Below are 26,691 nucleotides of genomic sequence, written 5' to 3' on the forward strand. Positions count from 1 at the left end.
GGTGCCCGGTCCCGCGCAGGATCCCCGTGGCAGTATTCGACCAGTTCGGTCAAATACTGCCACTTCCGCATGCCGAAGGGAGCTTTCGGAAGCCTTCGGGAGCACTCGGGTTCCCGAAGACGGGCCGCTCCATACTACGCATGCGCGAGCGCCCTCTATGACGCATTAGCGCATGCGTAGTATGGAGCGGCCCGTCTTCGGAAGCCCGAGTGCTCCCGAAGACCTCCGAAGTCCCTGCGGCGGCGGACGCGAACGGGGGAGCCAGCGCAGCACCGAGGGCACCGGGAGAGAAGAGGGAAGGCTCATTAGGACCGAGCCTTCCCTCTCCTTAGGTGAGTATCTGACTTTTTTATTTTTAAATTGGTAACCACTGGCTTGAACATTGAGGCTGAGAAAAGCACAGAAATGCTGCAGGACCCCCGTTTGCGTTAAAATCACATCGCTCTGGTGTGATTCATCCCATACAAATACATTAGCCAAGCGCTTTTCAAAGCGCTAGTTTTTAAAAGCGCTCTTGGGGCTTGACTCACTGAACTATGATAACTGATATCACTGATGCGCTAACGTTTTGCGCGCGTTATAAGGCGTGTAACATAATTGCAAAATTTCGTGCGAAAACACGCGTTTTCGCGACCATGATATGAGTTATCACGGTTTAGTGAATCAAGTCCGTGGTGTGCACCAGCCCAAAATTTAAAAGCTATTGCTAATTTGTTATCCTATGTGAGAGTTCACACTGGAGCGATGTGAATTTTATAAAAATCCCCCATAGCATTGCATTAGCAAGAGCTCTTAAAATCTCTAGCGTTAAAAAAGCTCTTGTAGTGTGAATCCTGCATCTGTAGGGTCAGATAAGATTGCAAGCTCTTGTGCAAGCCCGCGTCCTTCCTGCAGCAGCCCTGCCAACCCGCCAGGCATCCCCAGGCGGCTTTAGAGGATCATTCTACACATTTTTTCTCTCTCTTGTTTCCAAATGGCAGAACCTGCCTCCTCCTGCAGGGCTGCCGCACAGTGATTGGCTAGGAAGTGAAAGCAGCAGAGCTCTCCCTGGCAGGCTCAGGCAGTGGAAACACAAGCTCTAGTGCGAGCTGCCTGCAAGCCCTGGGTGCAGCCTCTCTGCTGCATCTCTGACAATGGAAACTTTCTGAGTACAAGGAAGCTTCTCTCTCTGAGTTCAGCCTCAGACAGACATCACAACTTCCTTCCTGCTGAATTCTCCAGCGCTGCACACATTGAATTGAACAAACTCCGCGGAGAGAGCCAGCCAGAGCCTCCGAAAGAAAGAAACAAAGAAAGAGAGAAGAAAAGAACCAGTCCCCTTAGAAGTGGTGTCAGCCAGATGCAGTGAGAGGGGGCTGAGGACATTGGTGGGGTGCCTGTGAGCAGTGGGGTGCAGCACAAGGAGAAGACTTCTGAGTCCTACAAGAAGACCTTCACAGTCCAGGTAAGGATCCATCCTCTGTATCTGCTCATCACTGGTCTGCTCTGCCCACATAACCGTCTCATTCTCCGAGACATCACTCCGAAATCACTGAGCACGTTCTCCGGAACCACACTTGGTACGGTTAAAAGTGCCGCAAGTTAAAATGGGTGCAAGATGTTTGCAATAGTAGAATATCGGTATATTTACACATGTTTTACTATCTCCTTTAGAATATGGGTAAAGTTACCGATATTCTACTGTTTCCTTTTAACGCTAGTAGAATATTGGTAACTTTACAGGCATTTTACTATTACTTATCCTAACCCTCTTCTCTACCTAAGCCTAACACTAACACTCCCCCCCCCCCTACACACACACCACCCCCCCCTAAAAGTAACTCCCCCCACCTACACCTAACCCTGACCCTTTCCCCTATCTACTAACACTAACCTCTCCCTACACTTAACAGTAACCCTCCCCGCACCTAAAACTAACCCTGACCCCTTCCCATACCAACGCCTAACACTAACCTTTCCCTACACCTAACAGTAACCCCCACCTACACCCAATACTGCCCCCTCTCCACCTATGCCTAACACTAACCTCTCCCTACACCTAACAGTAACCCCCTACCTACAATTAACACTGCCCCCTCCCCTACCTACGCCTAACACTAACCTCTCCCTACACCTAACAGTAACCCCCACCTACACCCAATACTGCCCCCTCTCCACCTATGCCTAACACTAACCTCTCCCTACACCTAACAGTAACCCCCTACCTACACCTAACACTGCCCCCTCCCCTACCTACGCCTAACACTAACCTCTCCCTACACCTAACAGTAACCCCCACCTACACCCAATACTGCCCCCTCTCCACCTATGCCTAACACTAACCTCTCTCTACACCTAACAGTAACCCCCTACCTACACCTAACACTGCCCCCTCCCATACCTACGCCTAACACTAACCTCTCCCTACACCTAACAGTAACCCCCACCTACACCCAATACTGCTCCCTCTCCACCTATGCCTAACACTAACCTTTCCCTACACCTAACACTGCCCCCTCCCCTACCTACGCCTAACACTAACCTCTCCCTACACCTAACAGTAACTGCCTCCCCTACACCTAATACTGACCCCTTCCCCTACCTACTCTTAACCCTAACCTCTCCCTACACCTAACAGTGACCCCCTACCTACACCTAACATTAATCTTCCCCGATATCTATAGCCGCTATTCTCTCTCCCTGCAGCTAAATAACTCAGGTGCCAGCTGATGCCACTAAATGGAGTCCGGCTACGTAGTAGACTCCATGGCAAATTACTGCCACTAAATTGAGTTCTGCTGAATAGCAGCGGTACTCTTATTAACCATCACCAATGCTACCATGCAAAATAACACAGCTACTGCAACTGATTATGGAGGCTTGAGTTCCGAACTTCAGCCCCCAAATTACCTTCACAGCACTGCCATAGCCACAATGTCCACAGCGGCCTACGGTAGCGTCCAAGTGATCAGGTGTGAACTACACCCAAATTACCTGATCCGCTCTGGGCATTGCCACCACCTCCCGTCACAGAAAGGCTATCCTTGAAGGATTATGTAACGTTACAGATGAAGGGAGGGCTGGGAGATGGGAGAATTGTGCCGTGATAATGGATCTGCTCTCCACGGCAGACGCGTTTCACAGGGAAAAAATAAAAAGAGAGTTTAATATCGTTAGAAAAGTTAATTCAGCAGACTGGCAGGCTTTTGGCATGTCTCCGAAATAACAAGGCACATAAAAAAAAACCCAAACAGAGCTGCAAAGGTTCTTTCTAACTTCCAAACTGCCTGATTTCACCATTTGTATAGTGCGTTCTGTTACATAATGATATGCTCTGTACAGTTTTTTGCCCAATTAGACATTTGATTAGACGTCTAGTAGATCATAGATTGAAGTGGATTGATATTAAGCGCTAAAATCGGAAGGTCGATTGGCAGAGTTGGTTCTTTTTTGTCGATCTTATGCTGGGAATACACGGGTCTATTCTGGCGCTCGATTCTGCGCTCAATCCTTTTACCCGCTTGATTCTTTTATCTTCCCCTCGTTATTCTTATCTTTTTTCAATTCACTTCAATGAGAAATCGAGCGGCAAAACGATGGAACTGTGATCGGACATGTCCGAAATGATCTATCGAGCCATCTTAATGACTCAAAATCGAGCCGTGTATTCTCAGCATTAAAGTAGGCAGTCGATACATATAAGATGGTCGCTTTACACAGAAACAGCGTCAATTACAGCTTTTTGTAAAAAAAAATGTTTATATCGATCTGTACACACCGAGTGTGCAAAACACTGCAATTTCGATTACACAGTAGATGTTTTTCATGTAATTGATCTCATGTTACTCTGTCATTTTAAAGGAAATCTAAAGTTAAAAAACAAAAAACAGTTTAACTTACCTGGGGCTTCTAGCAGCCCCCTCAGTAATCATGTGCCCACGCTGTTCTTCTGAGACCCTCCAGCCAGCAGCGGCGACCCCCTAAAAGCTGTCTGGCCATGCACCTCCTCATTGCATCATATGCACGGCACTGTTCTGTTTATGTGCAGTAAGGGAAAATCACTACTGCACATGCGCAGAACACTCCCAGGATCAGAGTGCACATGGCTCGGGGCCATGCATACGCAGTAGCCTGCTCACCAGGTCGGCATTTTCTGCGTCTGCGCGAGCGCGCGTCCACGCCGCTCGTGATCACTCTCACGTGGTCTGAAGCGTTCTGCGCAGGGGCAGTACTTCTGCGCCTGTACAGAACGCTTCAAACCACGCGATCGCGCAGACGCAGGAAATGCTGACATGGCAAGGTCGGCATCACCAACGGAGGGGACCCTGGGACACCGGCTGGGAGTGGAGCTGTGGCGAGGGACATATCGGCTACCAGGGGCTGGAGGAAGCCCCGGGTCAGTAGAACTTTTTTTTTTATTTACCTCGGATCTTCCCTTCAGGATTTCTACAGATGCATTTTTTTCTGTAATAGTTCAAGCTGATCTTCCTGTATTCTGGACTGCAGGTTGTGGCCCAGCCTCTGTGTTAGTCCAGGCCACACCCCCTCCCTGATCAGAGGTGGAGGGGAGGAAATAACAGCGGTACACCTTGAACTAGCATGCGGATCAGATATTCGACTGGATTAGCCACATGTTTATTTCAGGTGGGTAATTTATACACTATTCATGCTAGAAAGATCAGCAGGGCTGTCAGGCAACTGTTATTGTTTAAAAGGAAATAAATATGGTAGCCACCATATCCTTCACACTTCAGGTGTCCTTTAATCTGTCATCGTGAAGTGTTTGCTTGCGGCTTGGGGAGCAAGTGGAACAGCGTTGTGTAAGTTATGTCACCGTCACACAATAACTATGAATGAGAGGGAGGGGGTGACAGCATTCAGGTGACAGTGAAGAAAAAATGACTCTGGCCCGTTGCTATGTTACGTGGGGTGTAATAGTTTGTGTACAGAGCGATGTGTATCCAGCAGAATATATCAGGTAGATCCCATAGTGGAGTGTATGTGTTGAAGTCAGAATGAAGGCAAGCGGCGATCACTAGCTGGTATACTCACCTTTGAATGTTCGTTCCCCGCAGGCAGATTAGTATAGATTATTATGACTAAAGCCTCATCTACACGGGCAGATGAGGCTGCGATCCGGCGTCTCGATTAGCCGCCGGATTGCCTCTTCCGCGTCCCCGCGCGTGCCCGCCGCGTCCCCACTCGGGACGCGTGCGCCGCATTCGATTCCCTGCTCGTCCCCTCCGGCGCCACTTATCTTCCGCTCGATTCCCTGCCATTGTCCCCTCACGGGAAGCGAGCAGGGATTCGGCGGAAGCAAGATCCGTCCTGTCGGCTCGATTGATAAGGAACATCGCGGCCGCATATACGCGTGTACATGCGGCTTAACAAACACACAGATAGGCCTAGTGCACACCAGAGCGGTTCGGCAGCGTTTTCAGATCCGATTGCGGATGTGGAAACGCTAGGGTAATGTATTTCAATGGGGTGGTGCACACCAGAGCGGGAGGCGTTTTGCAGAAACGCATACTCCCAGGCTGAGGCAGATTTTGGATTGCGGAGGCGTTTCTGCCTCATTGTAAAGTATAGGAAAAACGCAAACCGCTCTGAAAAATGCTACATCAGAGCGGTTTGCCAGGCGGTTTTGTTACAGAAGCTGTTCAGTAACAGCTTTACTGTAACAATATCTGTAATCTGCTGTACCAAAAACCGCAGAACAAAACTGCAAAATGCTAGCAAAACACTTCAAAATAAGAAGAAAAATGCAGCTAAAAATGCTAGCGTTTTGCAGATCTGCTTGCGGTTTTTGGTGTGCACCAGGCCATAATGTTAGATTATAGCCATTTTAGATTGACGTTTGGAAGGCACATTTATGCTGCCTACAAAGAACCCCCGAATGCCCAATGCCAAACCGAATTTTTTCCATTTTGGAGCCTGTTTATTAGAAAAGAAAAAAAGTGTTAAAAGTCAGGCCCAGTTCACACTACAAAACGCAAATGTCATCGCAAGTGCTGTGAAGTGATTACTGGCTTTTTTTGCGATTTGCAATTTTTTGCAAGCGATTTTGCATTGTGTTTTTTGTTTTGCGATTTCCTGTGTGCAAACAGAAACAGGTACTGCACACTTTGACCCGGAACTGAAGGTCTTTTAAAACAAATTTGCCGGAAAAATGGTCACAAAATCGTTGTTCGTCTTGCATTGAAGTGCAATTGCCCAGAAAATGGTGCGGGAGCCACGTTTGCCATTGGAAAGAAAGCTCTTCGCTCATGTGAGAACATTCAGGCCTGGAACCCACTACAAAACGCTATCGCTAAACGCAATCGCTAGTGTTTTGCATGAGCAGTTTGTAAGCTATTTCATGAGCGTTTTAGGGAGCGATTTTAGAATCTGTATCAATTTGCCAGCCGTTGTGTAGCGATTAGCGATTAGCGTTTTAAAGTCTGATTGGTCCTTTCAATTATTTTTAACTTTGTTACAATGTACATTAACTTTAAAACACTAGAAAAATCGCTCCGTGCAAGTGTTGATGAGCGATTATGCCAGCGATTATATATTTTACATTGAAGCGAAAATGCTAACAAAATGCTGCATGTCTTGCGTTTGCGATTTTGCTTATCGCAATCGCTCCTGTGAAATTGCACCATCCATTTACATTGGCAGAGCGTTTAGGGAAATCGCTAGCGATTTCTCATGCTCCCTAAACGCTCAAAAAAAATCGCTCTAGTGGGTTCCAGTCCTCACATTGGATTTTATTACATATGTGCTTTCACGGCGCTTTTAAAAACGCAAGTGAATAAAAAAGAAGCTCAAACAGCTCATAGTGTGAACCAGCCCTCAGTCAGGAGGAGGCTGATCCTGCGGTGGGCATGCTCACCAACTATTTTATGAATAATATCTGTATTTCATTTCACTTCTGAATTCATCACAAAGAGGTACAGCCAGTCAAATGCAAAAAAAAATCTGAGTTGTCAGTTTAAGGAGGAACTCCAGTGAAAATAATGTCATCAAAAAGTTCTTCATTTTTACAATAATGATGTGTAAATGGTTTAGTCAGTGTTTGCCCATTGTAAAGTCTTTCCTCTCCCTGATTTACATTCTGACATTTATCACATGGGGACATTTTTACTGCTGGCAGGTGATGTCACTGGAAGGAGATGCTGCTTGCTTTTTTGGCAGTTGGAAACAGCTGTAAACAGCTATTTCCCACAATCCAATGAGGTTCACAGACAGGAAACTGCCAGGACCATGGTCCTGACATCACACTGTGGGAGGGGTTTCACCACACTATCAGCCATACAGACCCCCCGATGATCCGTTTGTGAAAAGGAATAGATTTCTCATGTAAAAGGGGGTATCAGCTACTGATTGGGATGAAGTTCAATTCTTGGTTACTGTTTTTCTTTAAAGGTGCCCATTAACGGTTCAATTTTTACTAAATGCAATCTTTCAATGCGATTTTTGCGCTTAAAACTAATCAGAAGGTAATTATTGATTGTTTACGTTTACTGAACGAATCTTTCTTCAAATTCGATCATACAATCCAACTTTTGGATCGATTTTATCCTATTTAGTAATCAACCAAAGTTCCTTATCGATTGCCTTCATAAACGGCGAATTTCCTATACAATTCGATCGTAAAAATCGCATCGAAAGATCGAAAATTGTACCGTTAATGGGCACCTTTATACATATATTATGTTTAAGTGAGATGAAACTCCATATCAATTGAAAAAAATTAAAATAAATCATCCAATAAGAAATTATTTATTTCGCTTTGTTTCTATCCTTTTGTTTTTAGTGTATGCTGGGAATACACCATGAGATATTTTTGGCAGATAGATGGTTCGATAGATAATTTCCGACATGTCCAATCTGATTTTTGTTTGTTTTTCTGATCGATTTCTCATAGAAGTGAATGGAAATTGATAAGAAAATAATTTGGAAATTCAAGTGGACAGTAAATCTGCTGAAAATTCTCATTGTGTATTTCTAGCATCAGATTTAAGAGAAATGTGATAAGAAGAAAGAAAAGAATATTTCTGCTGGTTTTTATCTTTATGGTTTACTCTGTGAGGCCAAAAGTGATATCAATTCTGCCCCCCCCCCCTCTTTTTTTTTTTTTAACCCAGATCTGTTAATTAACTGCTTATTTTACAGATTACTGTCCCTACATCAGCAAACATAACCTAGATAACAGGTTACATCACTGTGTAAACTCTTCAAAGGAGCGGGGGTTCAATTACCTTCTGGTCATAGTGTCCTTATTTTATCTGAGATGGGAAGTTTCTGTTATTTGCATTTTGAGATAAGCTTGTTATTGTAGCTAAAGAAAGTGCCTTCCTACAATCCAGTTGGCACTGCACAGTTCAGCAAAGTCACACAGACCAGTTAAAAAAAAATAAGAAAGTGGACATATAGGGACCTATTGTAGAAAAAAAACATATATATTTGGGGCACTAACTATTTTTAGGCAATTTTGTATTTCTGGATGTTACAACCCCCTTTCATTTACACAATTTTTAGATAGAGTACTTGCTGCTTTTGATTGGTCCATTTCAATACACTTGCCTAAAATTAGCATAAACTGTTAATAAACTTAAAGAGGAACTCCAGTGAAAATAATGCAATAAAAAAAGTGCTTCATTTTTTACCATAATTATGTATAAATGATTTAGTCAGTGTTTGCCCATTGTAAAATCTTTCCTCTCCCCGATTTACATTCTGACATTTATCACATGGTGACATTTTTACTGTGGGCAGGTTATGTAGCTGCTGCTAGCTGTTTTGGCTGTTAGAGACAGCTTTAAAACATCTAATTCCTGTCTGTGAACCTTGTTACATTGTGGGAAACTGCCAAAAGTACCTCCGTCCTCAGAGCTTCTTGTGGGAGGGGTTTCAGCACAAAATCAGTCATACAGCGCCCCCTGATGGTCTCATGTAAAAGGAATTGAACTTTATCCAAAGAATTGAACTTTATCCAAATCAGCTACTGATTTGGATAAAGTTCAATTCTTGGTTGGAGTTTCTCTTTAAAGTTATTAGCATCTCATTGACTTTCCATAATCATGAAATGGAAACAGGTCCTCTTTGTGGGAGCAGATGCCCCGGTCTTATCACAGGAGACTAGCCAGGAGCCTTGTTATCCTCTGTTAAAATCCAGGAATTTTTATTGTGTTCTTTGAAGCAGTAAGAGGCTTACGTGTTTTCGGGCTAACTAAGGTTTTACAACTTCTTCCAAAAGCACCTTAGCTTGTTTTTCCTTCCAGGAGCTCAATAAAAATTCCAAAATTTTAATAGAGGCAGAAGCTGAGTGTATGGACCTATGTGTAAAGTTATAGGCAGAGGCACAAGCGGTGGGGCCTCCGCTGCCAAATTCCCCAAACTTGGAACAGAGAACACAAAAATGTATAGCTACATCCTATCCTCACAGAGCGTACAGGGAAGCCAGGTTCAACAGCTTGTCCCCTGAACATTCTACTGGTAATACCAGCATTTCTCCAGCAGTGTCTTGTGACCAGTGATGTCACTTCCTGTTAAGTAACAGTGGGAGAGATGCACAATACAGCTTCCCTGCAAACTCTGTGCATTCATTGGCTTCTTAAAAGAAATCTATAAGAAAAAAAACCTCGGGGATACAGGTAGTCCCCGACTTACGAATGATATGAACGGCATTGATTCTGTGTTTCAATGGTAACAAGTCAAAAATATATATGCTTGTAGTGTTTTTGAGAAAATCGATTTTAAAAAGTTCAAAGAAAAAATGGCTTTTAAACTTATATAAGCAGGTACAGAGGGCAGAGGTGACACAAAGGAAGCACAGGGGACAGAAGTGGCACAATGTTCCGACTTAAAGGACACCTGAGGCGAAAATAAACTAATTAAATAAATGATTGTATCTATCTTCCTTCTCCTAAAAATGACTTTTTAAGATATTCCACAGTTTTATTTTATATTTAAATCTACTTTTTAAATTTTTACAGTTTTATTGTTTTTTCTCAAGGACACATTCATTAAAGTATGCCAGAGCTAAAATCTATGAACTATTGACCCTTTTAATCTCTTTCTTGCTCTCAGAAGCCATTTTCTGCTAGGAAAGTGTTTTATAGTTGTAATTTCTTATCAGTGAGGGTCACACTGTAGTAACTTCCTGTCAGTACTGAGTCAGCCACTTACATACCTGATGTTTAACTCTTTCAGGCAGAAAAAGAAAAAAAAGGAGCACAGAATAGTTATTTGTGTGCCAGGCACTGTACATACACATGCCTATCTCATCATGTCACATGTCACCTCGGGTATCCTTTAAGAACAGATTCAGGTTAAGAATATACCTACAATCCCTATCTCGCTTGTTAACCAGGGACCACCTGTACTTACCTAGGAAGGGGAAGCCCCTGAATCCTAATAAGGCTTCCTCCATCCCGGCGATCCAGTGCTGGAAGGTCCCGAACAATTGGGAGGTAAATGTTTACATACTGCAATCCAGCGGAGGCGCAGTAGCGGCTTCCCGATCAGGCTCAGGCTTTGGCAATTTCTGCCTGAGGCCGTTCGGAAAGCCGCTACTGCGCCTGCGCTGGAGCCAGGAAAGGTATATATTGCAGGCGCGCCTGCGCCATTCCTTGTTGGCCGTGAATATATGGGGCTTCGTCCCGGAAATCCAGCAAGGAGGATGAGGGGGGCGCCTCATTAGGGTCCAGAGGCTTCCCCCTCCCGATGTAAATATCTCCCAGGAGAGTTTTTTTTCTTACAGATTATCTTTAAAGAGACTCTGTAACATCAAAAACCTCCCCTGGGGGGTACTCACCTCGGGTGGGGGAAGCCTCCGGATCCTAATGAGGCTTCCCATGCCGTCCTCTGTCCCACAGGGGTCTCGCTGCAGCCCTCCGAACAGCCGGCGACAGACCCGACTGTAGATTCAATATTTACCTTTGCTGGCTCCAGCGGGGGCGCTGTGGCTGCTTTCAGCACGGAAATAGACGGAAATACCCGATCTCCATTGGGTCCGCTCTACTGCGCAGGCGCCGGAAACTTGCGCCTGCGCAGTAGAGCAGACCCGACGGCGATCGGGTATTTCCGCCTACTTCGGAGCCGACAGCTGTCAGAGCGCCTGCGCAGGAGCCGGGAAGGTAAATATTGACGTCACCGCTGCACGGAGGGCTGCAGCGAGACCCCTGAGGGATGGAGGACGGCGTGGGAAGCCTCGTTAGGATCCGGAGGCTTCCCCCACCCGAGGTGAGTACCCCCCAGGGGACGTTTTGTCGTTACAGTTCCTCCATAAAGAGAACCAGAGACAAAGCACCCTCATGTATTTTACCATATATATCAGTGGGAACATTAGAGAAAACACCTACCCTGCTCTGTTTTATTCTTCACTGCTCAGCCTGCTTGTTATCAGCCCTGATAAAATCCCCGACTGAGCATTCAGTCTGGCTTTGCTCAGGAATCATGATAGCTGAGTCATTATAGCAGAGCCAGAAGGGGGCAGGCTTGGGCTTGAAAAGACATCAGAGAAGACAGACTCAGCTATCATGATTCCTGAGCAAAGCCAGACTGAATGCTCAGTCAGGGATTTTATCAGGGCTGGTAACAAGCAGGCTGAGCAGTGAAGGATGAAACAGAGAGCAGGGTAGGTGTTTACTGTCATGTTCCCACTGACATATATGGTAAAGTACATGAGGGTGCTTCGTCTCTGGTTCACTTTAACTATCCTACGACCACTCCACACCAATGGGGGGCGGAGCTCCACTCTGCCTTCAGTCTCCGAGCAGCGATCGCCGCTCGGGAGACTGTTAGACGGCAAAACCGCCGTCTTTACACATAGTACAGCACTGCGATCTACAGCAGCGCTGTACTGGGGACAGTCGTGTGACAGGGCTGTCCCCTCCTTTGTCTTGGCAGTGATCGGCTGTCATAGGCTGAAGCCTATGACAGCTCATCACAGGGATTGGCTGGCGGGAGGGAGGGAGGGAAGGGGCAATATGTAAAAAAAAAAAAAAATAGCAAAATTTATTAAAAAAACAAACACATATTTAAAAACAAACAAACAAATAGACATCCGGGGGGCGATCTGACCCCACCAACAGAGAGCTCTGTTGGTGGGGAGAAAGGGGGGGGAATCACTAGTGTGCTGTGTTGTGCAGCCCTGCAGCTTGGCCTTAAAGCTGCAGTGGCCATTTTCACAAAAAATAGCCTGGTCTTTATCGTGTTTAGCACTGTGGTCCTCAAGTGGTTAAGGGGGAACTGTAGTAAAAATAACGTAATGAAAAGAATCAGCAGGGTCGCCAGGCAACTTGTATTGTTTAAGAGGAAATAAAAATGGCAGCCTCCATATCTCTCTCACATCAAGGTCCCTGTAAATTTGGACCAGTGTACTCCCCAGACTCTTTTAGCTGGGTGCTCCACCCGGCAAGTTTTGGTGAGCACCCGGCTGTCATCGGCTCGCCTCCTCCTATACTGTAAGCAGAATTGTGCACAGAAGCACCGGCCCTGCATTCTCTCATATCGCCCCACTCGGCTACTATTTCATGCCACCCGGCTGGAAAAAAATTCTGGGAAGAACACTGTGGACCCGCGGTTGGGTTATGGGATATAGTTATTTGGGAGAGTAGAGGATTGTTTTTTAGCAGCTTAGCATTGCTGTGGCTCTCTGGTGTGCAAAGCTGCAGAACTGATGGGCATTTCTAGGCTGCTCTCTTATCTGACGCTCCCAGTTGTGACCTCGGCTGCTATTTTCGGCGGCGGTCCATTGAGGGAACCTTGTAGTATTTGAGGTTTGTGTTTATCGAGTTGATGCCAGCAGCAGGGGGGATTCCCAGTGCTTCCCGGCTAAGGATGCCGCTGGATCTTCCTGTGCAGCACAAACACAGAAAGCGAGAGAGAGGAATCGCCTGCCAGTGCGGATCACCCGCCATGGGTGTTGTGCCAAGCGTGAGGCTGGCACGGTGTGAACTCTGCTACAGATCTTCCTGTTTACAGCGCTTTTATCTGAACCGACTCATTCTCTAAGGGCTCTTTTTTCAGCCGATTTCCTGCAAGTGTTATGATCTGGGGTGTGACGTCGGCATGTTGTTTATGCAACGCTGATTAGCGGCGGTAGTTCTAATTCGCCCGATGGGATAACGCCGGCCCTGGGCGATTAAAAGCTCTCGGCTGCGTCGTACCTCGACGCGGCAAAACGCAGCGTTAGATGTGAAAGGTAAAATGAAAGTCTATGGACTTTCCTTTAACCTTGCTTAACGCAAACTATTGACTGCGTCAAAATGCCAGAAATCAGCTCTGGAGTGAAAGAGCCCTTATAGTTACATAGTTACATAGTTATTTTGGTTGAAAAAAAGACATACGTCCATCGAGTTCAACCAGTACAAAGTACAACTCCATCCCGTCCCTCACATACCCCTGTTGATCCAGAGGAAGGCGAAAAAACCCTTACAAGGCATGGTCCAATTAGCCCCTAAGGGAAAAATTCCTTCCTGACTCCAAATGGCAATCAGATAAAATCCCTGGATCAACATCATTAGGCATTACCTAGTAATTGTAGCCATGGATGTCTTTCAACGCAAGGAAAGCATCTAAGCCCCCTTTAAATGCAGGTATAGAGTTTGCCATAACGACTTCCTGTGGCAATGCATTCCACATCTTAATCACTCTTACTGTAAAGAACCCTTTCCTAAATAAATGGCTAAAACGTTTTTCCTCCATGCGCAGATCATGTCCTCTAGTCCTTTGAGAAGGCCTAGGGACAAAAAGCTCATCCGCCAAGCTATTATATTGCCCTCTGATGTATTTATACATGTTAATAAATGCAATGCAAATATAGATATGTTTCCTTTGCACTCTCACAAATGTGGCTGCTACAGGCTTTCCTCGTTATATATTGCTGCTGCTTTGCATTAAAGGACAACAGAAATGAAAATATTTATTTCCTTTTAAACTATACCAGTTGACTGGCAGCCCTGCTGGTCTATTAGGTTGCAGTAGTGTCTGGACAACACCAGAAACAAGCATGCAGCTAATCTTGTCAGATCTGACAATAATGTCAAACACCTGATCTGCTGCATGCTTGTTCAGGGTCCATGGCTAAAAATATTAGAGGCAGAGGATCAGCCAGGCAACTGGTAGACCTAAACATAATGCTTCATACACACTTGCGATAACTATCGTTTGCAAAGAACAATAGTTACCAGACGAACGATATTGGAAAGATTGGTATGCAACGATGGGATGCAACGATCATCATACACATTTTAACGATAGTTCTCGCAGAAAAGAACGATCAGAAGGAAATGTTGCCTACATATTTATATATATATAAAAAAAAAAAAAAAAACACTGACATGGAGTTACAATAGATACAAATATATGATTGTTAACTTGAAAACAAAGTTTAATTGAAATGACCAATGTAACAATCGGTACTTATCCGTTAGCCGGGCGCATCCGGCAGGTGGCGCTGTTGTTGCTAATTTCAATCACAAAACTGTGAATGTAAACGCCGGATGCGCCCGGCTAAACTGTATGAATTGCGCCCGGCTAACTGAATGTAAACGCCGTAGGTGGTAACAATATGTATATTAAAGAAGAGAGTTAATTAAATGACAAATAAGCCGCCGGCAATGTGACAGATCAAGCCGCCGGCCTGCTTCGTGTCTCGCTCTCCTCCCCCCTTGCCCTCTTTTGTATAGAGCCCTGGGGAGGGGACCCGTGTCCCCCCAGAGTCGTTCGTCGCAATAAAACAAGCAGGATTCCCTGCCGCGACGAACGACTCTGGTTTGCCCCCCCCGGGCTCTTTACAGCCGCTCTACAAAGGAAGTACTGAAGCTGGGCAGAATTCAATGCAGGCGCATTGGCCCTTGTAACGATCGTTCTCGGCCGATGTCTGTACACACTATAGTTTTGTAACGATTGTCGGTAGATATGATCCGTCAGGTTGGATATTTCCATCTTCCCGATGTCGTTCTTTTGTCGTTCGTGTTAATGATCGTTTGGTAAAGTTCTTTCCCCGATTGTCGGCGGAACAATCGTTAATGAGCTGTTTCAAACGACCATAGTCGCCAGTGTGTACGCAGCATAAGAAGGATATGGAATTTTCATTTTAAAAGAATACCAGTTGCCTGACTCCCTTGCTGATCCTGTGTCTCTAATACTTTTAGCCACAGCCCCTCAACAGGCATGCAGATCAGGTGTTCTGTCTGAAGTCAGACTGGATTAGCTGCACGCTTGTTTCAGGTGTGTGATTCAGCCACTACTGCAGCTAAAGAGATCAGCAGGACTGACAAGCAACTGGTATTGCTTAAAAGGAAACATCCATATTCCTCTTAAGGTTCCCTTTAAAAGGTATTGCTTAATAGAATTTAGTGCCAGAGATTGATTGGTCTTGTGCTGGGAATACACGGTTCGTTTCTGCCGTGCGTTTCAGCTCTCGATCCTTTTTGCCGCTCGATCCTGCAGTCAATTCTCTTATCTTCCACTTGTTTTTCTTATCTTTTTCCATTCACTTCTATCAGAAATCGAGCGACAAAAGAATCAAAAAGAAGATCGGACATGTCGGAAATTATCTATCGAACCATCTAATCACCAAAAAACGAACCTTTCATATGAAAACCGAAGCAACGTTTTAGCTTTTTAATTTTTCTTTTAGACAGGTGACTTAAAAAAAAAATGTTACAGTAGTAACACCTACCGGTAAGTATGCTTAGAAAAGCTTATAATGAGGCTTTGATCACTGAAGCAGTATTTGTGCACTGCTAATTTTTCACGTTTTTCAATTATAAGTGTGTCACGCTACTGTTTACACTATGCAATGCAAATGAGTCATCCCTAGCCCGTGCTTTGGTACTTCCTGGTTGTTGAAATGCTGTTATTGTCTGGGCAGGAATGACACTGAGAGGGGGAGGGGTGACATGAAACAAATGAGGGAAGACAGAGTACTAGGGGTGCACACACACATTCAATTTTGATTGACCAATCACTGACCAATTTTATTTATTGGGGCCAACAAAATTTAAATACTATGAAAAGATTGTGTAAGTAAGCTCTCATATCACATGGAAGTGGTAAAATTGGCCAATAAGAATTGGATGTGTGTACCAGGCTTTACAAAACTGTGAGAGATATGGTGACCATACACATATAGATTGACAACCAATGTGGCGGACAGATCAATCCCTCTCTGATCGTATCCCCCCATACACGGCACACCGATTAAAAATCTATCAATCTGCAGCGTTGCACTTTTCAATACTGTACCGGCCATTGACCTACCGCCGCTCACCAGCCGCATCTGATCGTTTCGAAAATGTACCGTCTAGTCGTAATATCAATTGCTTTTTGCTGCAAATTTATTAAAATTAGGATCGATGCAAATAAGGCGGTGTGCGATTCGCATAAAATGTAATTAATAGGAAATTCGCATGCGTTTGCTATGCAAATTTTCCATGCGAATTCACGTACGTTTTCGCCTAAAATCATTGTAAAAGCACACAGGCACTGACATGGTTAAATTCGCATACTTACACAAAAACGTACGCAAATTTGCGTTAAAATTTGCATCCGCAAATTCATTTTCGCGTTTTCCGCAACGAATTCGCACCGCACAAGTGAAAACGGGCCCTCTGGCTCAAGTGGGTGATATTACAGTTTAACAGGGTGCTGACCAGGAAGCTGTTATGGGGTAATGTCCATTTTTCAAATGGAGGACAGAGAATTCCATTGATCACAGAGGACCAATGGGACGCAGGAGAGGAGAAAGAGATGGTCGAGTAGACTACACAGGAGGTAAGTATGACCTGTGTATGGTTATTTTGACTTTTTATTTTCAGTTCAGGTTCTCTTTAACATAAAGGCAGAGGGTCAGCAAGACAGCCGGTTAATGTGCATTGTTTAAAGGAAATAAACTTGTCAGCCTCCATATTCCTCTTACCTCGGGTTCCCTTTAACTCTGTCAGCTGGGCTGCTTCTGGTCACATGACCAAATAAGTTAGGATGGGTTTCTGCAGAAGCCTCCTGGGATGGAAAATAATGTAACAATTGGGCAGACTGCTTCCTGAGCTGCTAAGTGACAGCACCGAGCCATGTGTGGATGTTTCTAGGGCAGTGGCTCAGGAAACATTACAATGTAAATAATCGATTTTTTTTTCTTTACATTGAAAATGTTTTTTTTTTTCTGACGCAGAGAGGAAGTACAAAAGTTCGTGTTTCCTCTCTCACCCTAGCAAAAATAGGAAGTCGCCCTGTGTCTATAGAGGTCTGACGGGGTGGCTGTGAGCTGAACTGGAAGCATTACTGTCATTTATTGAGAAGCACAGGTCCTGATTGTATTTGAGCCCCAAATAAAAATTTATCTAAGGGGGAACACCGGGCTACCAGAAAATACCTTAAAATTTTCTTGATAAGGTTCGCTGTACGAAAAATGAGATTTAACCTCTCTAGTGGTATTGACGGTTATACACGTCCATACAAAACATGCTGTGAACAGCATTGACATGCATACACGTCAATACTCTGCTGCACTGTATACTAGACCCTTGCTTGACACATTTTGGCAAGTTACAGGGAAAAAAAGTTGTGAAAATTACTTGCAACACTTTTTGCACAGAAATCCTGGAGAAATTGAACGCCAGGGAGATTTTTAAAGAGGAACTGTAGTGAAAAGAACAGAAGGAATAAAATAGCTTTTTTTGAATATTCACTTGTAAATTATTTAGTCAGTGTTTGCCCATTTTCCAGTGCAGCTCTGCGGAATGTTTAGTTACTGAGAGTTCCAAAGCCAGTACAAACAATACCTGGTCTCCCAAAGTGTTATGGGAGCAGAATTCCGCTTAATCAGCCTAGGCTGTGTCATCACTGGGAGGGCGGACCTACAAAACAATATACAGCAATATCTATCTATCTATCTATCTATCTATCTATCTATCATCTTTAAAAAGAAAACCTGAACTGAAAATTAAAAGACAAATAAAACATACACAAGTCATACTTACCTCCTGTGTAGTCTACTCCTCAATCTATTTTTCCTGTCCTGCATCCTGTCTGTCAACTGTGATCAATGGAATTCTCCGTCCTCCATTTTGAAAAGGGCTAGTACCCCATAACAGCTTTGTGGTCAGCACACAGTTAAACTGTAACATCGCCCACTTGAGCCATAGGGAAACATGGGCACATCAGTTCTCCTCTCAGCTGTAACTGACAGCAACTGATGTATAACTGACAGCAACTGATATATTTCAGTTCTGACAAAATATTGTCAGAACTGGAAGGGATCATTGTCAGAAGAAAATGGTGAGCTTCTGAGAGGAACTGATGGCAAGGTAACTATGTAATGTTCATTTGAAGTTACCTGATGTGTTTATTTTAAATAATTTTACTCAGTACAGGTTCTCTTTAAAGTTTGTATTTGACGAAGTTAAGGCGCAGGAGATTATTTTTGCAAGTTTTTAGATCTAGAAAGTGTTCCTGATACTGAAACCAGGAACACACAGATTTGCATATCGCATAATAGCAATTTGTTTTTCAATGGGCCTGTTTCCACTGTATCCAGAATGGGCATGCAGGGAAAAAAATCTGGACAACAGTGATAAAAAACTTCGGATGCCACATGCCGTTTTTGCGTCTGCTATTTTTGCATGGTTTCACGTGTGTTTTCTTGTATTTTAACCTCCTTAGTGGTATGCCCGACACTGTGTCGGGCATACCGCCGGCTGTCCCCAGGAGTCCCCCATAAATAAATAATTGTGCCTAATGGCTGTAAATCCTCTAGCTAGCACTAGGCTAGCTAGTAAGAGTCTCCGGCACACCTGGATCCCCGCCGATTTCCCCGACCCCCCCCCCCAGTTTATACATTACCTAGCCAGGATCCAGCGATCGGCCCTCCTCCCGACGCTGCTCCAGTCTCACTATGGGGAGGATCAGGTTTGCGCATTACGTCATCTGCAATCCTCCCCATAGTGAAGACCGGATCTGTCCGGGGAGGCTGCGCCGATCGCTAGATCCAGGCTGGGCGATGTATAAACGGGGGAGCGGCGGCGATCAAAGGGTGCCGAAGACTCTTACTAGCTAGCCTAGTGCTAGCTAGAGGATTTACAGCCATTAGGAACATTTATTTTAAAATCGGGCTAAAAGTGACAAAACCTCCTAAGGGCCGTAACGCTCAGGAGGTTAATAGAGATGCAAAAAAAGAGAAACTACTACTAGCCATTATGCATGCAAATTCGTATGAAAAAATGGAGGCATACACATGCAAATTCACCGATGCATGCGATTATGCTTCTGGGAAAAATCATGAGAATTAAAAATGCTTGTAGTGGAAATGTACCCTGAATGAATCAAGTCCAGAACTTAAAGGGATACTGTAAAAAAAACAAAACCCCAGCCACTTACCTCTAGAGGGGGAAGCTTCTGGATCCCAATGAGGCTTCCCTGTCCTCTTCATCCACCATGATCCAGTGCTGGCGGCCCCCCGAAAATACAGCCATCAAGCTTGTTGGCTGTGGTGCACCTGCAATATTTACCTTCCCCGCTCCAGCACAGACGCAGTAGCGGCTTTCTGATGGGCTCTGGCGATAATAGCCAAGCCTGATTTGGTCCACTCTGCTGCGTAGGTGCGAGTCAGGGGCTGTCAACACTGGATCCCGGAGGGTGAAGAGGACGGGTAAGCCTCATTAGGATCCAGAGGCTTCACCCTCATGAGGTAAGGGCTCGTTTCCACTGTTGCGGTGCGGAATCGCCTGGATTCCACCGCGGACGAAATCGCATGCGGATGCGTTTCCACATGCTGTTTTCCCCGCGATTCCGCATGCGATTTCGCATGGCTAAGAAGCAGGCGAATTTAACCATGTCACTGCCTGTGTAAATTGTCATAGCAGTACATGCAAAATCGCGGGGAAAACCGCATGACAAAGCCGCATGCGATTTCCCTATTACATTGCGGGCGATTCGCCCGCATTCCAGCCGCACGCGATCTGATTTCCCCCGTACACCAAAACGCACCCACACGACGCACAAGTGGAAACTATCCCATCCACTTGTATTGCCTATGTGAATCCGTATGCAGTGCCCGCATGCGGATTCGCTATAGTGGAAATGAGCCCTTAGTATCCTTCAGGGGATGATTTTTTTCTCTCTTTTTTTTACAGATTTGTTTTGAAGACTTTAATGGTCCACCATTCTCCAGCTTTGGAGAACCTGGTAATTGTTCATCAATCGTCCCCTTTGTATTTGTTCTACACGAGCCGGGCAGGGTTCTCCACAATGGGCGTTCTTGGCGACACACACATAGCAGCCGTAGTTACCACACAGAAAAGGGAAACTCGCATATCTGACATGGTTCTGCAAGTCTGTGCTCGCGCCTCTGACCTCAGACACTGTTTACAATACAGGCATGAAGTGATGGGCAGGTCCATGCAAATGACAGGTCTCCCGTGCACATCGTTGACATCAAGCACACTGCTCTCCACAGACTTTTAGTGACCTGTAGATAGAGAAAACCCACAGCCTGAACACCAGTCATTTACATGTGTCTCTCCCCTCCCTCTCTTCTCATTTACAGGTGATTTGTTTATGGAGGTTTGGGCAGGAGCCCATTTCACGTCTCGTCTTTCTAGCTTCCCGAGCTATGTCGCAGTCCCGGAAGAGAAGAAGCTACTGGGATCCAGAGTGGTGAGCCCTCGGTGCCCTGCGCCCGCCGGCTCTCTATCCTTCCTCCTCCCAGGAATATGGCTGTGTTCTGCTATGCCCTGAATAGCTTGGTGATGATGAACAACAGCAATGGGAAGGTGAGCAGCGTGACCAAGCCGAGCACGACCTGCCAGAGACCTGTGCTGCCCGTGCCAGAGAGACGGAGCACCTATTGTCCACTGCTGGTCAGCCCGCCACTGCCGCTCTACAGCCCTGGACTTTCTAGCCCCGGGACCTCTCCTAGGAACAACAACTCGTCTTCTTTCATTTTCCCGGACTCGGGAGAGCGATCAAGAAGCCGTAGACCCAGCTGGAGTGGCAGAGATGGACAGTCGCCCAGGTTGCCGAGAGTTGGGAGGTGCCCTTCGCCTCTCCGAATTCAGGGCAGTGTTGTGGGTGAGGCCGTGTCGGTGATAGATTCACGCTTGGGGACATTGGCAGGGTTCGGACAGGGTAATGGTTCAGGAAACGGGCACACTGAATCGGAGGAGAAAAGGCGCCTGGCCCGGATACAGCGCGAGCTTCAGAACGTTCAGGTGAATCAAGTTGTTGGACTTTTTGAAGCCCACATTCAAGCAAGAAACAGCCCCACTTCCCCAGGACTTAAAAGCCCTCGCCTGGGTAGCCGGTCTCCATCTCCTCTACGACGCATTAGGCCGGAAGAGACAGTGTTTAACTTTGGTCAGGACACAGGGCGAAAGCCCTCTTGGCCCAAACCAGAAGGACCACCCTCACCTATAAGTCCATCGTTGTATTCATCAGCTCCACCGTTGGTCTCAGCCACTTCTTCAGTTGTGATGGGCGGTGAAGTGGACAACCATAGAACGAACAGTGTGTCAAATACCGTGCAGCTATCCAAAAATCCCTCTTCAGTGGAGGCCCCCAACAAGCTAATCAATATTCCCCTTCCACTGGAGAACATCAACAAGCCTAACTTGCCCGGTGTCCTCTCTCCAGGACCCATTCCTGCTGTCATAGTCACAGACCATGGGGAAGACGGTGACAGTCAGGGGGACTGTACCAGCCCTAGCATTGACCCGGCCACCCTTCCCCGGAAATTGTCCTCTTCCTCTGCTTCGTCGGCCGGGTTCTCCTCCTCCTGGGATGAATCTGAGGATGACATCTCCAGCGATCCCGAGAGATCCCCGGAGCACAGCACTCCCTTCCTGCAGACCATTGAGCAAAAGCCGAAAGTGGTAAGTGAGCACTTGAAACCTGTTGTGTTTGCTGCTCGTATGTCATCCGTTCCTGCTGGCCTTATATTGTACTAGTGGCGGCTTCGACAGAAGGAAAATGACTTCATGTATTCAAATCTGTTTCCATCTGTGACCTTCCAAACCTTTTCCATTGTATCACTTCCTTCCTACTGTTGTGTATTGTGCGATTGTACGACTGAACGCCAAAGGTCAGATCCAGGAAAAAAAATAAAATGTTATTGTTGGATATTGAGGAAAGTAATTAGAACCCCATGTGGGATTTTATTGCTGTCTGTGTCTTTGCTGATGAGATACTTTATCTCTTTCTATTACTGAAGGTGGAGACGCCCAAAAATCTATAAAACAAAATCAGTTTAAAAAAGAGAGGGCGTTGTTGGCTTGCCTCTCTTGAAGAATTTAAATCAGCTTTTTTTTCCTGCAGTTTGTTCTGGTTTCTAATAGCTGTAGGAGCTGCAATTCCCCCTCCCCTTCCCCTCTGCCCTTTTTTATCCAGGAGAAGGTGTGAATGTAATCAGGTATGACTTCTTTAAACTGTTTGAAGCACAGTGTACTATCTCCCCACCCCCTACTCATTGCTACTGCTAATTACATCAGTCCTTACCTGCCTGCTATTTCTGAGGACCGCAGGCTGTTGAAGTAGGGCAAACAAATCTTCTAACAGACATTTAAATGTAAAAAGAAGAAGTAGAATTGAATTTTTTTTCGTAATGAGCCACATTGTTAGCGTGCATTTTTAATATGCAGTTGAAATGCCATGGGGGCTAAAATGCTGCTTGGTTCACTTCAAAGTAGTTCAAAAGTAGTAGTAGTACGACAACGCGTTTTGCAGGTTTTACCCACTTCCTCAGGTCAATAGCGCCCACAAAAAAGTGCCGTGCGGCTTCTAGTGAAAAAAAATATGAGCATCTCCAAGCTCTCTTCCTATCCCAGCTATAATAGTGGTGGTTCGGGAGATAGGAAACAAAATATAAAACCTTGAAATGGGCTCTAACTCCTCCCAGTCTAAAGAAAGGAACCCTGTTTTATTACTGTTCTTTGCGCCTGTTGGAGAGATTTTCTGACTTGTAGACTGGAGTAGAGACCATGAAATTGCGATCTACTCAATGGGCACCCCTGATGTAAATTATTTCAGATGGTCCAGAAACGGCTCTAAAGTCTTTCTCTAAAAGTTCTTTCGGTACTTATCCGTTAGCCTGGCGCATCCTCTAGGTGGCGACAAAACTCCACCAGAGTTACAGCTTTCCCTACTATCCATGTCGGCCTGGAGGGGGAATAGTAATTAGCGCCACCTGCCGGATGCGCCCGGCTAACGGATAAGTACCGTTCTTTCTCCTTACTAAAGTTTCTTAACCTGCTTGGCGGTATGGACGAGCTCAGCTTGTCTATTACCGCCGGAGGCTGCCGCTCAGGCCCTGCTGGGCCGATTTTAATGAAATAAAAAGGAGCACACGCAGCCGGCACTTTGCCAGCCGCGTGTGCTACCTGATCGCGGCGAAAGAGGGTCCCCCAGCCGCCCGAGCCTAGCGCAGCCGGACCAAACAGTTCCGGCCAGCGCTAAGGGCTGGATCGGAGGCGGCTGACGTCCATGACGTCACTCCGCTCGTCGCCATGGTGACGAGGAAAGCATAACAAGAAGGGCAGATCTTAATAGAACGCCAGGCTGGTTAAAGGAAACCTAAAGGCATGAAAAAAAAGCGAGTTTCACTTACTTTGCCTCTACCAGTCCCCCTGCAGCCGTCCTGTGCCGTCTCCAGTCCTCAATGATCCTCCTTTTCCCCCCTGCGGGTTAGTTTCGTTTTTTTCTGACTCGCAGTCGGCGGGCACTGCGTCTGCGCAGCCCTGACCACGCGTAACCTTCTTTGCATTCCCGTCCGCAATAGCGCCCTGCACAGTAGTTGCCCCAGGTAAGTGAACCTCGTTTTTTTTTTCATGCCTTTTGGTTTCCTTTAAACATATGGAAACATTTTTATTCGAGTTGAACTTGAACAAGCGACTCTACTTTGGTTAAAGAAAAAAGCTATACTGCTTTTTATATTTTCATGCCTGTAAACTGATAACAAAACCACTCTAACCTTTGCAATAAGGTATCTAAACTAATAGGTGCAGCAGCTGATGGTAGGAGGGGGTCTGATTCTTCACTGAAGCCACGCCTACCCTGCTAGCTGATACAATGCAGTGATCTCCTGCTCTCCACTACTCAGGTCAATGCAGGGGGCGGAGTTCAGACTGAGGGAGAGATAAAAATAACCAGAGCAGCTACAGCAAGTCTGCAGGCCAGTGTTGGACTGGGCGCTGGAAAAGCTGAGGAAATCCACTTGCTGGCCAAGCAGCAGGATTCAGGTGTTGCTGCTCACAGTGAAGACTTGCTACAGGCTTCTATTGGGAGTGATAACACAGGGCTAGGGTTGGAACCCGCTAGAGTGATTTTCTGAGCGTTTAGGGAGCGGTTCCAGCCGCTAGAGATTTCCCTAAACGCTCAGCTAATAATAATGGATGGGCCAAATTCCACTGGAGCGATTGCGATTACCAAATCGCAAAACAGAGGACATGCAGCATTTTTAGCGTTAGCATTTAGCGTTAGTATATAAACGCTGGCCTAATCGCTCATCAAAACCTACACAGAGCGATTTTGCTCGCGTTTTGTAGTTACTGCACACTGTAAAAAAATGAAAATTAATTGAAAGGACCAATCAGAATTAAAAAACACTGGCAAAAACCTTACACTTTTTAAAATCGCTCTCAAAAACGTGAGATGAAATCGCTTACAAAACGCTCATACAAAACGCTAGCGATTGCGATTAGCGATAACGTTTTGTAGTGGGTTCCAGGCCTAACTGCTGCTTGGCCAGCAGGCGGATTGCCTCAGATTTTCCACCTCCCAGTCCGACACTGCAGCAGGCAGAAGGCCAACACCAATCAACTGCTGCACCAGGTTCGGCTTGCTGGAAAAGGTGAGTTGCTACACTGCAGGGGCCCTCGGGGACCAGAATATAGGTGGGAAAGATCTGGACGGGAGGCTGTGGTGGGGTGCAGGGAGAATTTAGCAGCCCCTAATGCCTCGTTGACAAGGGGAGGGGGTCTTGTCAGGGGGGGCCCCAGGTTAATTTTGTCGGGGGCCACCTTATACCTAGAACCGGCCATGTCTCCCTACTCACCCCTCCTGCAGGAAGCTGCCCTGTCAATCATGCCTCGCTTGCCAACCGCCTGTACAGCATCGGAGCCCGAACTGTTGGTCAATGGTTCAATCTGGATCTTTGGGCAACACTCCTGGAACGTGTGTACACAGCTTTGGACTATATGTTTGCTTATATTATACAGCATATCTTTATCTTCCCGATGGCTATTAAAATTGACTTTGTTCAATTTTGGGTTTAAAGTGGACCTGAACTCTTGCACAGGACAGAAGAAAAACCTGGAGAAATGCACCCTGTATGTATTTATAGAGTTTAGCCTGTCTAATTACCCCTCACCTGTGACTAATCACTGGTGTAATTAGATCTCTCAGCTGTGTTAGCTAATTTGTAATCACAGGATGTTAACCCTATGTCTGCTTCCATGAGAGAAGGAAGTAGACACAGAGCAGATTTATGGCATGATTTGTATCGGCTGCAACAAGTGTTTTTCTTTAAAGGTTTCTATGAGGTTGCTTATCTTTTAGAGCAGAGAGGAAGTTCTGAGTTCATGTCCGCTTTAACTGAGTGAACAGTGATGCGAATTCTTAAAAAAAATGGCCATTCGTGACATAATCTCTCTCAATATACATTTATGAGCACGAGCCCTGCAGTGATTCCGCTGCTGCCATTATCGCTATTATTAGTTACCGGCAGCAATAAAAGTTACTTTTTCCCCCTGACAAACTTTATGCAGCAAAGAAAAGTTTGTGAAAACATTTGGCAAAGTTGCTGATGCTATTTTTGTTCTTTTGAGTTTATGCAATCGTCCCCAGGGGTGAGGCAACAGCCCACGAAACAGAAAGTGTTCCAGAAATCTGTGAAGTCATGCAAGAGCCTGCGGCCCAGTTATATAGTCCAGACGCTGGGGGGCGGGGCTCAGAGGTGACGGGGTGCTGGTTCCGATCACTGAGACAGGCGGCACTGATCCCTACCCATTCCATGCATAGCATGGCCGGGCTCTCTGTGGACCCCAGAACAGTGATGTGTGCTGACAATCTCCAGAGTCCATACTTAAGCCTGCTGTCTGCACATAATAGAGGGTTAAAGTGTAATTGAGATTACCAAAGGCATTTTACAATGTAATCAAAATAACCTCCTGAGCAATATGGCGTATACAATGCATTACTGATTTCACTTCTGAGACCTTAAATCACACTGTTTACATTGCTCTATTGTTGCCATACAGCAGGCTGGCAGAGGTCCAATTTCTTTACAACAACCACTTCCTGCTCTTGCTACTGCTAAACACTCCACCTCCACCACTCCAACTCTTTACAACGCTACCTGCTCTGCTCCTGATGTCCAGATCCACACTGCTCCTGCTAAACACTCCACCTTCATCTGCCTGTCCTTCCTCCTCTTCTACTGTTTCCCTGCTCCAATCTGTACCTTCTAAACACTCCAGCTCCACCACTCCAACTCTTCCAGCCACTTCCTGCTATGTTCCTGCTGTCCTGCTCCACTCTGCTCCTGCTAAACACCCCAACTCCACCTTCCCAGCCACTTCCTGTTCTGCTTCCCTGCTCCACTCTGCCCCTGCTAAACACTCCACCTTTATATGTCTTCCCAGCCACTTCCTGCTCTGCTACTGCTGCCTTGCTCCACCCTGCTCCTGCTAAACACCCCAACTCCACCTTCATAGGTCTTCCCAGCCA

At 45.8% G+C, this 26,691-nt stretch overlaps 1 protein-coding gene across 1 annotated transcript in view; it reads left to right on the top strand.

Annotated features, from left to right (window-relative positions):
- The first annotated feature begins 1,071 nt into the window (after positions 1–1,071).
- ITPKB (inositol-trisphosphate 3-kinase B) overlaps positions 1,072–26,691 on the top strand; it is a 141,228-nt gene continuing 115,608 nt past the window's right edge. Inside the window, exons 1-2 of the mRNA XM_068232814.1 lie at positions 1,072–1,444; positions 20,519–21,842. Coding sequence (XP_068088915.1) covers positions 20,685–21,842 — 1,158 coding nt within the window. The 5' untranslated portion in view covers positions 1,072–1,444; positions 20,519–20,684. The remainder of the gene's footprint in view (positions 1,445–20,518; positions 21,843–26,691) is intronic.

Source organism: Hyperolius riggenbachi, chromosome 4 (genome assembly GCF_040937935.1).
Source record: "Hyperolius riggenbachi isolate aHypRig1 chromosome 4, aHypRig1.pri, whole genome shotgun sequence".
Taxonomy (NCBI): Eukaryota; Metazoa; Chordata; class Amphibia; order Anura; family Hyperoliidae; genus Hyperolius; species Hyperolius riggenbachi.